We start from the raw sequence: 16,827 nt of genomic DNA, 5'->3' as shown, positions 1-16,827 counted from the left end.
ATGTTGTTTACATCAAATTCTGACACTACCATCCAACAACTAAAAAACGGCAATGCACGACAGACACTATAGTGTGGTAATGTGAATGTTGTCTTCTACTGCCCACTTAGTAATGTGTGAATACAATTAGGTTATAATGTTTGAAAAAAAGGTAATTCACCTATCTTTCTGGAACAGTATGTCTTGCATCTGACTGTATGTACTGTGATGGAACCTGGTATTAATACCAGCTGGGGGTCTATTAGGAATGCCTTTGTTGATATCACATCAAGGTCATTGGACACAGGAAGAAAAAAACAACAAAGAAGGAATAACACCAGGTACCTGGCAGAAAACAAAGAGACACCACCTGGAAAATATGACGTCTTGGATTTCTGTGTTGAGGCCATGAAAAACGAGATATGAGTCACTCCATCCTGGTAATGTGAACATCAGTGGCGTGCCCTACTGGCTGCCATTTATTTGTAGCATCTAAAGTAAAAGCTTTTACTGCTCTGAGTTTGTGAGGTTAATATAATTATATTTGTGGATAATTAGAAATCAGTATCACCCAAATAAAAACTATAATTCTTTTGGTCCACCTTTAAATTTATTAAGCTATTTATCACCAACAAAGCAATACCTTGGTTTTGATTTAATGGAAGCACAGGACAGTTTTTATCTATAATGATAGGAACAAAAACCTACAACTGCTGTTTATTTGTACATATAAACTTTTTACTTTATTCTTTTTTGAGTGTGTGGCCTGGACAGAGATCCGGGTCGGGGGAGCATTGTTTGTCCTGGACACAAGCAAGGGGGGCTTCAAGGAAAAAAGGTTGGGAACCACTACTCTAAGGGATGGCACATAATAGGTCTATTTCACTTCTGTGAGCGCGACAGTGATTGGACAAATGTGGCAAAAAAGTCACTTCCAGGGAAGCCCAGCTTCTCCCGAAGGTGTGGGCAGGCGCGACATGAGGCTTCTGCATAATGATTGGTGAAAGTGTCTGAAAGGTGCCGCCAGTTCTTGATTGACAACGTTGCAGAAACATACACAACAGTGGAGCGCTTTCTGCCTCAGTCCTGCGTGGATTTTGCGAGGGACCCCTGTAGACAAATAACTGGTCGCTGTGTGTTATTTGCTCGGCGATATAGACCATTTTCATTGTTAGAGAAACACTGTAAATAAAAACACAATTATAGCATTTCAGTTTTACATAATTATTGTGTTTCCATGTTCTAGCTGTTAATTTTCAGCATGTACCTACCTGGGCCTGAAATTAGCTCCCCCTTTTTCAAAGGTGTGTGAGAATGTGGAAAATTATATACTAGTGGTGTCTGTCCCACTGGTGCTCAGTAGGTGTCCTTTTAATTTTTGCCCCTTCCCTTCCAAATGTATGTGCAGGCCACTGGTGAACATATTCTTCTGCTGACTCCTCAGGAATGAATAAACTGTAAAGAAGGTTACAATATTTTATTTTATCATTTTAAAAGGGGGGTTCTGATAGAGCAGTAAATACAACTCCTAATCATTTTCGTTCTCAGCTGATAATATGGCAGCATGTTTTGTCCTGACCACTAATTAGTAAATAAAATGCTACAATGTTTCGAAAAACATGTTCACTTGTTTATGCAGCACTACTTTTGTGTACATCCGACAATTACTGCCTCAAAGTAAGACTTTGCTTTCCGAAACGTGTTTCAATATCAGCTGTTAAAAAGTAGTCTTTAATGTCCACCGGACCATTTCCAGGCTGTTTCATGGAGTGGTGTCTCACATTTTCGGCCACACGGGTGAGAACGGCTGCGTATTTGATGGGTCTATTTTCTTCGGGATGGCTGTGCTACGCCTTTCTCCCTCTCTCCCCTGTGCATGGCCGCCATCTTGAATTTTAATGTTAATTTCTTTTTAAAAAATGTGTTTCCTGTGATATTTTCGTTTGGGCTGTCGTGCCAGATTGGGATTAGTTTGACGGGGTGGCGTTTCGTTTCATCGCTGTAATACAGAGTCACCCTGTGAGTACCGTGTGTTTGTTGTGTTTCTGTTGTCGACTCGGGACATTTAACGCCTCCAACGCGTGAAAATGCTCTGGGCACAGTGCTGTTAAACTGCCATCTATCACGATCAATAACATCACCCATACCGAGCCGACGACCACTTGCCTGCACTGGTAGCTACAATAAAAGGTATACACAGCGTCACGGTTATCCAAATTAACTTTTAATGGTTGCAGGCGAGATATTTAGCCTGCTAAGCTAACTAATGACTTCCACATCAAACAACCCGAGCTAACGCGGTTAGCTGTGGTGCTCTGCAAGTAGGTAGCTTATGGTGTGCTAGCATTACACTTCCAGCGAACTATCGACAACTGTCACAGATTATTTGAGCGACGTAATCAGAGTTATGTCGTCATTTGAAGAAAATACTAACATTAAGTATTAACCGGTCAGTGTGGTGTTTAACTGACTGTGCTAGCCGACCGTGAAGCTAATGTAGCAACCTGCTGAAGTTAAGTTCGATGCTAGCCAGCACAAGCGGAGGAGCGCGTTCATTTGCGATAATTCGCCGAAGGTTTGTCCTCTTGAAATCACGAGACATTTTAACAAGGACTGGTTAACGTGCTGTTATTTCTTGTTGACTGTTTGTACTTGGATTTAAAAATAATGGAGTCGCTTGAGATGTGTGATTGTATTGTGGTAAATCGCCAAATACCGCAGTCATCTTCATTTTTATGGTGTATTTCTGTATTTGACGCGTACATTTGGGTTATATCAGTTGTCAGCAGCCGCCATACATTGACGGCATATTGCTGGAGTGTACTGCAAGCTAATAACCACATATCCCTGCTACTGCCTTTGGTTGCTAACTCCATGCTAACGCAGCGAATGGGTGGAGAGACGGCAGTTGTTAGCAAACAATGCGCTCTGTATTGACAACTCGGTACAATCTCGGCCTCATCAGTTGGTGTGGCCTTCTGAGTTTCCACTGCCTTTCCTGATCCGTGTGGCGTGCTATGTCTCTACCGAGGCTAACGTTAGCTTCCGAGCTAAGATGATAAAGAGTTTATGCATAGATGGTCAATAAAACAATGCCTCTCACAACGCATTTTCGCTATGGAAATCAGATGTGTAACCGGTTTTATCAACGGTGCAGAGAATCTTTGCTGTTGGTGCTGTAGAACGCGAGCGTGATGTGACACGTTCGTGTGATTATTTTGGTCCATAAATTAGCACGATGACACTTTTACGTTTTGGATGAGACGTTGCTGTTGCACTTGACTGTAAGCCGGTTCAGTTTTAGGGGTTACCACTTAGCGGCGCTGCAGTATCAGAATTATTTTCTCAGGGATGCCTGTCTCCATGGCTGTGTTTACAACACTGTTCCATCTCGATTATGCTGTTCATGTTTGACTGGTTACCCCTCTTGATGGCAGAATATTATACGGACGATAGCTGTTATTTACCGGCACCATGTTGACACATTTTCCACAGTGTCTGGCAGAGTTTAATGTGATATAACTTGGTGATGTGTAGATTGGGAAGTGTTCACTTAAGTTTACTTTCACCTCGGAGCTCCAAAATAGTCAAAACTACTTCTAAAACAAAATAATCAGACTCTATGATATACTGAATCTCTGACCATATCTTAGTAACTGTAGCCAGAGTTCCAATTTAGTATAGATGGATAGAAAGACATAAGTAGATTGTTAGATATCTATACTCATGGTGTAATGTGTGTTCTCAGGACAATGAATTAATGGTGCTCCTTTTTAGCTCTGGACAATGTCTAGGGAATTGGGTCAGGTGGGAGATTTTAAGGGTCAGTTGCATTCACAATGGCATGAGAATTGCCAGAGTGTCCAGGTGAGGTGAAGCTATAGGAGGCAGAACACTAGTTATTTTTGCTTGCTGTGCATTATCCAGAGCTTTTCTGGACTCACTCTGACATCATCTGGAAATTTGACCAGGGAGGTGGAAGGAGAGTTCTAGAGGGTCATTTTGCAGACCTTTGCAGCCTCACATGCATCCCCTGCGCATATTTATAGGAACATGTTCGAACTTCAGTGCAAGTCTGTAATGAACTTCAGACAGAGAAAGTTAATTTCTTGTACTAAGTTTCCCCCTCTGGTCTGTGCTTGGTCATATTTATCTCCCCATTTAGACCAGTTTTGATTAGTATTTATAAAGCTTGTATCGCATAATAAGTTTATTATTTATGCATCAAGTAAAGTTAGCTGTTTTTTGCTGTACCTCCAGATTTCAAACTTGAGGCCACAGTCTTCCCCACCCAAGAGTTCTTCCTCAACTCATAGACTAAATGCAACTGAACCAGGGGGCTTGTTGGCATGAAGTGGCTGGGCGAATCCAAGAACATGGTATTAAATGGCAGACGACACAGAAACAAGGTGACCCGCGAGCAACCAGTGAGCCAGAGCCAGACCCGCTCCCAGCATTCACAACGAATGTCCTTGCGTCAAAATAAAGCACACCCCAGAAATCGAAGATGTAGCCACAGTGAGTTTAAAGGGTGTCTTGTTAATTGTCTTGATAAATTCACAAGTTTCATTCTTTAAACTTGTCCCTGTGTTTTTTATTTACAGGGTTTAATGCAACTAATCTAGAGGGAGAAAGGCGCTACGTGCCCTCATCAGGAATGACTGCCAAGGAGTTGTGTGAGAATGATGATCTGACAACAAGCCTCATCCTGGATCCTTACCTGGGCTTTCAGACACATAAAATGAACACCAGGTCAGCAAATTCATCATAGTGAAATTGATGGTGGTGCAGACCATTCAGTCCTGTCAAATAATTTTCACAGATGTGCTCAGATGTTTGTTTCTTGAGTTACGTTGCATTATATTTCTGGTTTACTGTTTTTGTAACATGACTGCAGATTTCGACCAGTGAAGGGGCGACAAGAGGAGCTGAAAGAAATCATTGAAAGCTTCAAGAAACATGACAACTTGGAAAAAGCTTTCAGAGCTTTGACAACAGGAGACTGGTCCCGGAATCTTTTTCTCCATAAGACAAAAGCCCAAGAAAAGCTCTTCAAGCAACATGTAAAAAAACAACAAACACATCAGCATTATTTTTTTTGTTGGCACCACATGTAACCAAGCAACCAGATAACAAATGTCATGCTTTCCACAGGTGTTTGTATATCTGCGAATGTTTGCCACCGACAGCGGCTTTGAGATTCTTCCCTGCAATCGCTATTCATCTGAGCAAAATGGAGCTAAAATTGTGGCAACAAAGGAATGGTGAGGCACTGCTGTGATCACAGATATTTATACCTGTTGCTGATTGTAGTCTATAACGTGATTATTCATCATTGTTAATTATCTCTTCTAATGAATCGGGGAGTACAGATACATTTTTTAGAGGTAAACAGTGAAAGTCAGGTTACTGATGTTTTTCTGTAATTATTGTTTTACAGGAAAAGAAATGATAAGATTGAGTACCTTGTGGGCTGCATTGCTGAGTTGTCGGAGATTGAGGAGAAACTGCTACTCCGACATGGCGAGAATGACTTCAGTGTCATGTATTCAACCCGGAAGAACTGTGCACAGCTCTGGTTGGGCCCAGCTGCCTTCATCAATCATGGTATTGGTCAATGAAATATTCAGTGATTTGCTGTTTTTGATACATTCTGTGACACTGGAATTGGCAAGATTGTGTAACTAATCTTTCTCCTCTCTTTGTTTTTAGATTGTCGTCCAAATTGTAAGGTAAGTTCCTTTTTTTATAAAGACCTCTGAAGGAAACAAAAAAATGATCAAATCAGTTGTGTCTGATGTGAAAAAACATTAACCATCAAGTGTTTGTTTTGTTTTAGTTTGTATCGACAGGGCGCGACACCGCCTGTGTGAAGGTGTTGAGGGACATTGAACCCGGAGAGGAAATCTCATGTTACTATGGAGATGGTTTTTTTGGGGAAAACAATGAGTTTTGTGAATGCTACACATGTGAACGGTAAATGCCACTTTAATGAGATGATCACTGTCATTCGCTTGTCATTGGATTTAACATAGTAAATTAGAAAACATTTTTTCATCTGACTAAAAAAATAAAACATTTGAGAATTGAGAAAACATTTTTAAATTTACTGCAAAGGAGTAAGGGGTAACTTTTGTGATTAACACATTTTAGTCCACTTTTCAGTGATTTAAGACTTGAATGTTAAAATGAGTAAGGATTTCTCCTGTCATTAATTTCTCTACCAATTATTATTGTTAGTTAAAAACGTTTTTTTTGTTTGTCACTGAGCAGAAGGGGAACTGGTGCTTTCAAATCCAAAGCTGGATTGCCGGTGGAAGTGCCAGTGATCAACAGCAAGTATGGGCTGCGGGAAACAGACAAGCGTCTGAACAGACTGAAGAAGCTCGGGGAAGGAAACAGAAGCTCAGACAGTCACTCTGTAGGCTCACACACTGACGTAGACTCTCAGGAAATGCCAAAAACGCATCAATGTAAGAGTCCGTTAAAACTGCCTTATGATTTCAATGTGCTTTCATGCAATGTCAAAAACATTTATTTTATACACCTGCCCTGTATACATATGGCTAGGTTTCATTTCATTTCTGCCAATAAATGCTCTTAGACACTGGATCTTTTTAGATAAATAATCCGCATGTGTAATTAAAACACCAGAACACTAAAGTAAGTTTACTAAGTTTATCATGTGCATGTCTGATTTATTGTTTAATGTGCCACAGCTAATAATGACGATAATTGCATGCATTTTAATACTGTTGTTGAAATATTGTTCAATTTATGCCAACTGAAAAACAAGTGACAAGTAACAGCTTTTTCCTTAAAATATATGCTTTACCCCACACGTACAGCTTTCTCCAACAAGAGGCAAATGTTTGTGTTACTTTGGACTCTGACATGGGAAGTGAGCAGTTTACACAGAGTTTACACACAGAAAAGCAACTGTTTTTATGTCAAGGCACACAGAAGTTGTTAAATATTTTGTGACTTTTGGTGTTTGAAATCCTTCGTTCAGATTTACCTCAGCGACACAATTTTACCAAATGAGGCAGCAGAAGTCCAGCATTTCCTGTGTCCCTTTTCCTGTGACTTTGGTGTGGCAGAGTTGGTGGTAAAACCTTCTTCTAAAACATGTCCACTTTTTCTTGGTTAAATATCTCCACAGATGTATATGAGGGCTGTTTGGTTTGTTGCCAGTTTCTGACACAGTTCAAAGTGCGTAATATTGATTTGTTATATTTTTCTTTCCAGCTGCCAGAAAAAGAACATCATCATCATCATCATCTGGCCTAAAGTACAAAAACAGGACTCAAACAAGACAGACTTTGTCCAGAGCCCTTACTACCTCATGTTCAAAACAAGGTCGTGTAAACAACAGGGTACCAAAGAGACTAAAATCCCAACCCAAGCCGTCACTCAGTAAAGTCCAGTTGCGATGTCGCAGGAGGGCTGTAGAGCCCAAGGTGTGGGTCAAAGGAGAAACTTGCCAGCTGGGTCTCAGGGACTCAAAGGTGTCACTGTGTAAAGGTGTCACTGTCAAAAAGGAGAAGGGTGGACAGGAGGTGGTGCAGCAGATGCCCAGCCAGCGGGGCTGCCTCACCCGTCATGCTGCCAAGGAAAACGGAAATCTACCAGCTGTTCAAAGCAGTGAGGGTAGCCAGTGTTCAACATACAGAACTCGCAGGACCACAAGGACCCTCACAAAAGCCCAAGAAATGGCAGCTGGTGTTAAGCTAGAGCCCAGCGCTATGGATGGCTTGAGTCCTGTCCCTGGTGGAGTGGTCATTAAAACAGAGCCTGCTGACATGGAGGAGTATCTTCACCATGGAGTGGGACTGGAGCAGCCGGTGTTGGACTCTGGCTGTGACAGGAGAGGCTCCTGCACCAGGCGGAAACGGCCGACACGGCTCAGGACCGAGCAGGCAATTAAATGCGAGAAATCTTATGGCGAGCCGTTCATACCTGTGGCTGCCGGCCACGCCACTAATTACTCAGACTGTGGGAACATGCTTTTGAGCTTTGCAGAACGACATAGAGACTATAACAGGGTTGCCAATGGCAGCAAGTCCCTCCGCAGGGACAAGGGTAAGAGTAGCTGTCGGTCACAAGAAAAAGGGAAGAAGAAACGCCAGATCACAAGGTATGATGCGCAGCTGATCCTGGAGAACAACACAGGCATCCCCAAGCTCACGCTACGCCGGCGGAGGGACAGCAGCAGCAGTAAGACCAACGATCCCATTGTCTCATCCAACCACTCTGCCTCTACGGTCAACCCCGCAACTTCCAGCAAAATTAGCATCAAGTTCAGCAAGGACCATGATAAGGACAAAGGCAGCTCATACATAGCCAAGCTGAACAATGGCTTTGCTCCTGTTCACAGTAACTCTACCAAACTGAAGATCCAGCTGAAGAGAGACGATGATGCTCGTCGAATATCCCACAGCAGGGCAGAGCAGATGTCCTATAACAGGGACATGGCTCAGAGCATGGAGGCCAGGAATGGTGGACATCGGACCCAAAAGGTCTTAGCAGACCCTTCATCCGACGAGGATGACGAGGAAGAGGAGGATGACGATGATTACTTTGACAATGAGTTTGAAGACGATTTCATTCCACTCCCTCCTGCAAAGCGGCTCCGACTCATCGTGGGCAAAGACTCGATAGACATTGATATCTCCTCCAGGAGGAGAGAAGATCAGTCTCTGAGGCTCAATGCATAAGCTGTGGAGCAGGTGGCTTCACCTCTCCCTGTAAATAAAGACAAAATGCTGATCAACTGTTGTGTTGATGTAAAAGAAGTACAGTAATTTAAAAACAAGAGAATTGCTGAAAAATCAAGAATCTGAATTTCTGGCTCTGTTAACCTAAAACAAAATCTCTGTTCTCCACTTCAGATGTCTTCATTATGTGTCATTTTAGTTCTTAGCTTGACAAATTACTTTGAGTAAGCAAAGTACTTCTCACTATGCTAAAAGTAAAATCCACCAAATTCCCATTTTTTTCCGTCTTTGGTTCGAAGTGAACAATGAGAATTTGTTTTAAGGTCAACTTTTCGTTTAAGTGAATGCACTTGTTTTCATAATGGACATGGATCATGTAGAAAGTGTACAGTACGGTGACTATCCCCTCTGTCTCATAGGCAGGTTTTTATTGAAGTTTTTATTTTTGTCTCTGTGATTTTTCGTATCAAACCGTGCAGAACACACACACACACACACACACACTGTCATTGATCTATCTGGAGGCATTAATAGGTCAGTTCATTTGGAGTCCAGGTGCCCTGTTCCCATTATCCCCCACATTAGTAATCATTCACTGTATTAGTTGAATTAATTAATTTAATGTGCACATAGAAAGCCTTGTAAAAACAGAATCTATTAAGTTTTATATTGTGGACCAGCATTATGTTTATGTTCCAGGTCACTGGCAAAACTCACATTAAAGAGGGAAATAATCCAGATGTAAATAGTTTACCTACATAATTCAAATAAACAAAGCACACAAGGTTTTCTAATCAATTATGATCAGATATGGACCGTATACAGACCTTAGTTTTGTTTTTTGGGGGGTATAATGGTAACTTGGCACATAATCCACATCCTACATGCTTTTTCAAATCTCAAAAATAATTTACAGAAAGACTGGACAATGTCCCTCATGTCAACTCAAGTTCCAAGATCAGTGGTTTCAGCTTTTCAGTTGAAATAAAAATGTGTCAAAAGTCTTTGTTTTCAGCTTCAAATGTGAATAAGATTTGTTTATCACTATATATTGATCCTTAGGCTGCACGTTTCTACAATTGTTTTTTTTTTATCATTTTATTTCTTGCAATTGAGATCACTTTTTTCCTCCAGTTAATGCATCATAGTAGACATTGTTTTCTTCCAATTTGGAATGTTCTCTTTTCTGTTAAGAGACACTTCACTCAGTCATTAACCATTAAATAACAAGATTAAAATGTTCCATTTAGAACTGACAAATTTCTGTGACACGTGAAAATTACAGGCCAGTTATTACATGAGTAGACGGCCGTATCAACGCCACACACCTGCAGCTGCTGTGACCTCCCTCTCTCTTTCACACACAGACTAGTGCGTAGATTTATACTTTAGTTGTGCGAGAGTTTGTCACCATTGCCATAGTTGCTCTGATGCAAATTAGATTAAACTAACATTAATAGGCAGGTCTTCCTCACTGAGACTGTGGTTCAGTTTGGTCACTGTAAGACCTGCAGAGTGCATGCATGTTTTTTTACGTTTACAACTGATCACAGTTATGAACATCCCAACCATTTACAAATATGTTAATCTTTTTATTTAACGCTAACAATAATTTAATAGCTTCTGTCTCACTTATCCACGCTCTTACTTGCTCTGTGCTATTTTCTGCTGCTCTTCATCACATAGGGTAATGCTGCATTGTTAATGGTTTCGCTTATTTAGATGCTTTTGATTTCTCGAGATGCAGCGGAATTGTCATTTCCAGTTTAGATCGCATATAAGTTTTATTTTTTAAATTGTGCAGTCCTAATTGATCAGTAATTATTATAAAATAATTGCTAGTCGCAGCCATGGTTATTTCAGGGCTGGAACTAGTGTTTTTTTTGTAAATTGTCTCTAGGTTAGCATTATGATTTATTTTCTCTTTGGTGCTACTTTTTATTTCTGTGTAACTGTGTTGGTAGATGATGGTGGCAGCATTAACCTTGACAGGTCAGTTCACGTCACTAACACTTTTACCTGTAGCCTGTTTCAGTTGTGAACTTTTTTGTTACAAACATTAGGTGCCTTAACAAAGAGCATTTGACACATTTAGACCAAATTTGTGAATTAGTCAATGAGTGAAAATGCAAAGCCATCTGCCCCTGAAACACTGACACAGTTAAACACTTATAAACTGTCAGTCCTTCTGTATATTATTTAATGTTGTGTGGATATGGATGAACTGCCCAACACATCAAGGGATCAACAGATTGAGTGTTAACCCAGGTTTCTTGTGTTAATATGTACTGTTCATATCACCAGCTAATCACCGTCTGACCCTGGCTCAGTGTGCCCCCTCCCCTTGTCGGACGTCTCCATCCTACACTGTTACTGTTCCAGGTGTAACGTCTGTGTGCTCTTTGTCCAATAGACGCTGTCCAGATTAATAATTTGATTCAAAAAAGAAAAAAAAGAAAAGGCAAAACAAATGTGAATAGATTGCGGACATTTTAGCGTCTTGCGTGGGTAGTGGGAAACATGTAAAAAGAATTAAAGTGGGTGGTGCATATATTGTCCAATATGTAAATCATGTGAACACATCTTGTACTTATTTAACAATTTTGAATACTTGAAAACTATATAAAGTTTCTTTGTGACTCTTTGTTTCCTGAGCCTGTTTCATAGATTGGTTCTTGTAAATATCTAAAGAACAAGCTGTGTTTAAAATTCATCATCTATTCCAACACTGATTCTATCTGAAGTTGCAACAATTGCCTGGTCTGTCTGTTCTGTTGCAACACATCTAGCTGCTAGTCGAGAGCTCAGCTCCGTGCTGGTACTGGCACCTTTCATTTCTCAGCAGTTGGTGCTGCTGTGGGATTGTCAGGAGGAGACCTTCCTCCTGTAGGTCTGATCCTTGATCCTTTTGAGCTGCAATTTTTTTTGTGTTTTTTGTTTGGAGAAGCCAATGGCACCACTTGGCACTGGGGATTACCATTTTGGCCATAACTGAGAAGCCCACTGTGCCCAAAACACAACATTAAAATGAGGATCACAAGATTATGTATAAATCAAATGTATTTCCCCAGAAATACTCATAGTCACTTAATGAAGTGCATCAGGAGTGGCACCTGGTGTTATTATGCTACTGTAGCCCAGCTGCCCAGAGGTCTCCAACTAGTGGCCCATGGGTCTTGTTATTGTAATATGATGGGAGTATAGTGATACAATTATAAACTCGCATTGCCCATGTCGGCAAAAGTCACTCTTTCCCAAATTTGTTGACGTTTTCTTTCACTTGACCGCCCCCTACTGACCAGACTAGCACATTTAAAGTTATTTTAATTTCTCCTTCTTTGCCATTCTGATGCTGTTTTAATTTCAGTTGCTTGTCTTAACCATGTATACATGACTGAATGCACTGAGCTGTTGCCATGTGGATTTCTGGTTAAATATTTCTGTTAACGAGAAGTGGAACTTGTACCTAATGGAACTTGTAATTAATTGACCGATGAGTTTATTTTCAAAGAAATGGTATAAATCCACAGCTCAATCTGCAATACCTCAAGAGACCACTAGTGGCGTTCATTTAAAAACAATGTAGTTGTGATGTAAAGTGTTGAGCCAATCAGGGACGTCTTACTATAAGCTACGTCCAATCGGATCAGACGGAGCACTATTTGAAAGCTGCTCGTCACTCTCGAGTTTACCTGCTCCAGTCGGTGTGCATATTGAACGTAAGGGGTAACTGTGGCGGTTGATGCTGTAAATTATTCACCGTACACCAGTTTTCAGTTATCGTCCTACCGTTAAACATGGCGTCCGTAGAAGTCCGCGCTGGGGTGAGTACACTTTGTGAAGCGACTGCTGTTCGTCTTTTCGCCTTCTGTTTTAGTAACCGTCGCCTGTTGGGTGTTTTAATGAAACCGTTTGTAATGGCCGTCTTTGCAGCAGCTGTCAGCGGCAGAGAATCCGGTGAAGATGCGAAAGCTCGCAGTGGTCGGTCCGAGGAGGAGACCTGCTCTCGGGGAGATCACCAACTGTCCCGGAGCTGCGGTAAACACTAAGGTATCTAGACCCGACGAAGACACGGTTTGCTTTAACAGCGGCCTCCACGCCAGCAGGACAGTTAGCACAACAAGCTAGTGTTTCAGATGCTAGCTACCGTTAAACCTACACTTTATGTATGAATTCATATGTACGTTTGAAAAGAACAAACAAATATCAACATTTTAGAAGTGTTCGTTCAGGTTCCATTTGCGCAGTGCAGAGTTTAAATTGGTTAATTAAACACCAATCTGCCTCTTAGTATTACGTACACCTTTCTCTTCTAGTAGCGAAACTTGTCATGTATTTTATTTAAAGGATCATTCTTAAAATCTAGAGTGTTTGAAAATCTAATTAGATAAACTTCAGACCAGCATGTCCTCTACAATGCCAGTACAAAATCAGCTTCCTCTCCCTTGTGTCGCTCTGGATATTCTAGCAGCATCTTTACAATTTCTAAATTCCTTGTGATTTAGATAACTGTTAATTGGCACTCGGCCAGGTGTAGTAAAGTGGGTGTTGTATGTGTTTTGACTTAACATAACTTGAACTGCTTGATTTGCTGCACAACTAACATGTGATTGTTTCGTCAGAGGGTAGGAGCATCCAAAACGTCATGTGCCCAAAAAGCCAAGCCCGTCGCAGCCCAGGTCCTAGTACCCGTAGATCCTGTCCCTTCAGTTCCAGAACAGCCCGCCGACGTGTCCATGATGGAGGAGGAGCAACTTTGCCAGGCTTTCTCGGAAGCACTCCTCACTGTAGAGGATGTGGATGAGCAGGATGCAGACCAGCCACAGCTCTGCTCAGAATATGTCAAAGACATCTATAGCTACCTGCACATGCTTGAGGTGATTTCAACTACCACTCAGTCTAGTTTGCTGCTTTAATCTGGTATTCCTCATTAAAATGTGCTTCATCTCCACAGGTGCAGCAAGCTGTACATGCCAACTACATGAAAGGTTATGAGATCACAGAACGCATGCGAGCCCTTCTGATTGACTGGCTGGTTCAGGTTCACTCCAGGTTCCAGCTGTTGCAAGAGACTCTATACCTCACAGTTGCTGTTCTGGATCGTTATCTGCAGGTAAAGAACTTCTCTGATTCTTCCTCCCCTGTTTTTGTGAGCAGACTTTTTTAAACCTCTTCTCTGCTGCAGGTCCAGCCCGTGTCTCGCAGAAAGCTGCAACTCGTTGGTGTCACCGCCATGCTGCTGGCCTGTAAATACGAAGAGATGTATGCCCCTGAGGTCGGAGACTTTGCCTACATTACAGACAATGCTTTTACCAAGTCTCAGATTCTGGAAATGGAGCAGCTCATTCTGAGAGGCCTCAAATTTCAGCTGGGACGTCCTCTACCCCTGCATTTCCTCCGACGAGCTTCGAAAGTGGCGAATGTGAGTTTGGCTCGTGAAATTATGAGAATTGTGTAAAGTCACTCATTTCCAGACAGAATTTAAAGTTATTTGGGAACAACCTCTTTCAATGAAATTAAACAAATGTTTAGTCCTTAACTATGCCGGCTGTTTAAAGTAGGGCTGCAGTTTAATGTGTTGATTCAACATGGGACCTTGTCATTTCTTTTATGCTCACTGCAAGCTTGCATGAGGTAGTTTGCCACAAGTAAACTATGAGAAGAAGCTTAAACTAAAAGTCATGACAGTAAGCCTTTTATGTTGGCACACAAACATTTTTGGTGGCTATAAATGAGATTGGTAGCACTGCAAATTCAGTGTGAAGCTTTGTCTGCAAGTAAATGCTGGTCAAAAGCCAGGTTAATGTGTTACTCTTAGGTTTTCCACCTCCCTTAGCCCTGTGCTCCTGGACTATAGTCTTTGAGCTGAAAGAATAAAAACATGTTTCCTTCTCCACATAGGTAACTTGCCAGATAATGGAATATTTTTCTAACATTAAATCTATCAGTACAATGATCAGACCTCTTTGCTGGCAGCTCTCTGCCATGTACATCATTTTCTACTGACATCTGAAAAGAAGGCAGCGCTGGTATAATCAATTGTTTTGACTGGTCGGAGTTGTCCTACTGTGCCACAGAGTGGGAGTAAAGTATTGTTTTGCTGGCTCTGTCTTGCACTTGCCAGCATGACCAACAGAGGTTTGTTGCATGAATGGGGTGAAGTCTGCCATCTAATTGCCTTGTTTTTAAATTCCTGTTCCAGTCTGATGTAGAGAGGCACACTCTGGCCAAGTATCTGATGGAGCTGACCCTCCTTGATTACAACATGGTTCATTATCGCCCGTCTGAGATAGCTGCTGCATCGTTGTGTCTCGCTCAGCAGCTGCTGGATAAGCTACCATGGGTAGGTCAGCGTCCACTGCATTCAAAGCTTCTGAAGCTTCCCTTTTACTCTGGAGACTAACGGTTCAACATTGCTATTTTCTAAGTCTCCTGCACAGCAACACTACTCCACATATGACACCACTCACCTCAAGCCCATCATGCAGCACATTGCCAAGAATGTAGTCGCTGTGAATGACGGGACAACAAAGTTCCAGGTGTGTTGGGTGCTCAAGAATGATTTGTGTAAAGCACATGATCATGTTTAACATTATGCTGTCTTTGTGCAGGCTGTGAGAAACAAGTACTCTAGCAGCAAGCTGATGAAGATCAGCCTCATTCCTCAGCTACGGTCATCCATCATCAAGAACTTTGCAGCTCCTTTGCTCACCAATCCCTGAGGAGAAATTTGGACTTTGTCAATTGACTTTTATTTGCACTTTATTTCATCTTAATCACAATGTTGATTTTTAATAAAATGTTTTTAATTTTTCATTTATCCTTTTTGCGGTTTGTTCGGAAGTGGAACAGAACTCCAGTTCTCTTCTCCCATGACACTTGAGTGCGTAGTGAAAGGATTAGTTGCTTTCAGCCGATACAACTTCAGGCTAGTAATGGTACCAAATGATCAGCTGTTCACCTTTTTTGGTATGTAGAGGTGTTGTATCCTGATGCCATTTCTGGGGATTTGTTTATTGTCCCCCCCACCACTCTGGTACTGACTTAAATAGTGTGGTCTGAGCTTCATAAGATTCCAGAACTGTTTTTCTGGCAGTATTTTTGTAATTGTCAACCCAAAGAGTGTAACTCTGGGCTGTTTTTTTTCACTGAGCAAATAATGGATTGATCTGTCCTGTTTGCCAGGAAATGTCTCAAATCTGTGCAATTTATTTTAAAAGAAAATAAAGAACTCCGTTGGAGGGTAATATAAAACTGGGTGTTTTTCCTGAATAACTTAAATAATATTTCAGGATTTGGTCGTGAATCTGAACAAGGTCGAAGTGTAGTTGAAGTATTTACACAGGTTATCACTTGTAGTTGTGCTTGTTTACTTGATGGAAGAATTACTTCAGTTTCAGCATTAACACTCCACAAAAGAGAATAGAATATACTTAATCCCTTGCGGGTAATTCTTTCGTCATAGCGCTCCAGTGTACAAAGGTAACGAATGTTGTCGCAGCAGTTTTTTTTAAATCTGTTGCAGTGCAAGAAAAACACTTCAGGCCACTGTCGTGATCCAAACAGAAGAAATCCAAGGTCGGCAGCTTACTCTCTATCGGCATCACTCCATTTGACCAGACCGTTGCATCATCACGTTCAGACGCGCAGCTCCATGTAGAGATGACATGTCTGGTTCACCGTGTTCATGACACCAGAGGTCGTACAATAAAACACTTCGCTGTAGGCGGAGTGTGTGTGTGTGAAGGAGCATTGTTCTCAAGACGGCCCTGACCTCACCGTCATCGTCACCCCATCTGAGGCTAATGACACCTTACAAAATGTCATCACTATATTAACACTTAACTGTACAGATTAGAAAATGTGATTATTTAGCAGTTTTAATGTTATTTACAAAGTGAACAAGAACTATTTTTAGTGTGGATGGTTTGCAATTTGTTTTTGAGTGTAATCTACATTGTGATTTATCAGTATACAGTAAATGATTGAACTGTAGTCACAGTGGCAGATTACACAGATTAACTAAATAAATGTTAATGTCAGCTTGTGAGCAGGAGTTTATATTGCTTTACTACCTAAAACACTTTAGGTCTTTAATTGAACAAGAAACAGCTAAAAGTAGTTTGAATAC

At 41.3% G+C, this 16,827-nt stretch overlaps 2 protein-coding genes across 9 annotated transcripts; both read left to right on the top strand.

The window, feature by feature from the left end:
- The first annotated feature begins 1,806 nt into the window (after window positions 1-1,806).
- On the top strand, window positions 1,807-11,350 carry kmt5b (lysine methyltransferase 5B). Of its 7 annotated transcripts, none has more exons than XM_044030448.1 (10): window positions 1,818-1,998; window positions 4,240-4,497; window positions 4,584-4,731; window positions 4,877-5,042; window positions 5,134-5,243; window positions 5,420-5,586; window positions 5,692-5,711; window positions 5,819-5,955; window positions 6,253-6,452; window positions 7,228-11,350. In XM_044030448.1, exons 2-10 carry the CDS (start codon window positions 4,329-4,331, stop codon window positions 8,694-8,696), a joined length of 2,586 nt encoding a protein of 861 aa, XP_043886383.1. In that variant the 5' UTR covers window positions 1,818-1,998; window positions 4,240-4,328; the 3' UTR covers window positions 8,697-11,350. The 7 variants fall into 7 exon arrangements, with proteins under 7 accessions (XP_043886389.1, XP_043886383.1, XP_043886387.1 ...); XM_044030449.1 differs by lacking the exon at window positions 1,818-1,998 and adding an exon at window positions 2,014-2,169; XM_044030451.1 differs by lacking the exon at window positions 1,818-1,998 and adding an exon at window positions 2,282-2,300.
- Window positions 11,351-12,360: 1,010 nt separating this feature from the next.
- On the top strand, window positions 12,361-15,950 carry ccnb2 (cyclin B2). Of its 2 annotated transcripts, none has more exons than XM_044029541.1 (8): window positions 12,361-12,520; window positions 12,633-12,746; window positions 13,319-13,573; window positions 13,651-13,809; window positions 13,882-14,118; window positions 14,899-15,039; window positions 15,125-15,235; window positions 15,308-15,950. In XM_044029541.1, exons 1-8 carry the CDS (start codon window positions 12,494-12,496, stop codon window positions 15,416-15,418), a joined length of 1,155 nt encoding a protein of 384 aa, XP_043885476.1. In that variant the 5' UTR covers window positions 12,361-12,493; the 3' UTR covers window positions 15,419-15,950. The 2 variants fall into 2 exon arrangements, with proteins under 2 accessions (XP_043885476.1, XP_043885475.1); XM_044029540.1 differs by having other exon boundaries at window positions 12,630-12,746.
- Window positions 15,951-16,827: the final 877 nt, after the last annotated feature.

This window comes from Solea senegalensis, linkage group LG7 (assembly GCF_019176455.1).
Source record: "Solea senegalensis isolate Sse05_10M linkage group LG7, IFAPA_SoseM_1, whole genome shotgun sequence".
Classification (NCBI taxonomy): domain Eukaryota; kingdom Metazoa; phylum Chordata; class Actinopteri; order Pleuronectiformes; family Soleidae; genus Solea; species Solea senegalensis.
Note: the sequence above shows the minus strand (reverse complement) of the source record. Positions and strands in the feature narration are given on the sequence as shown.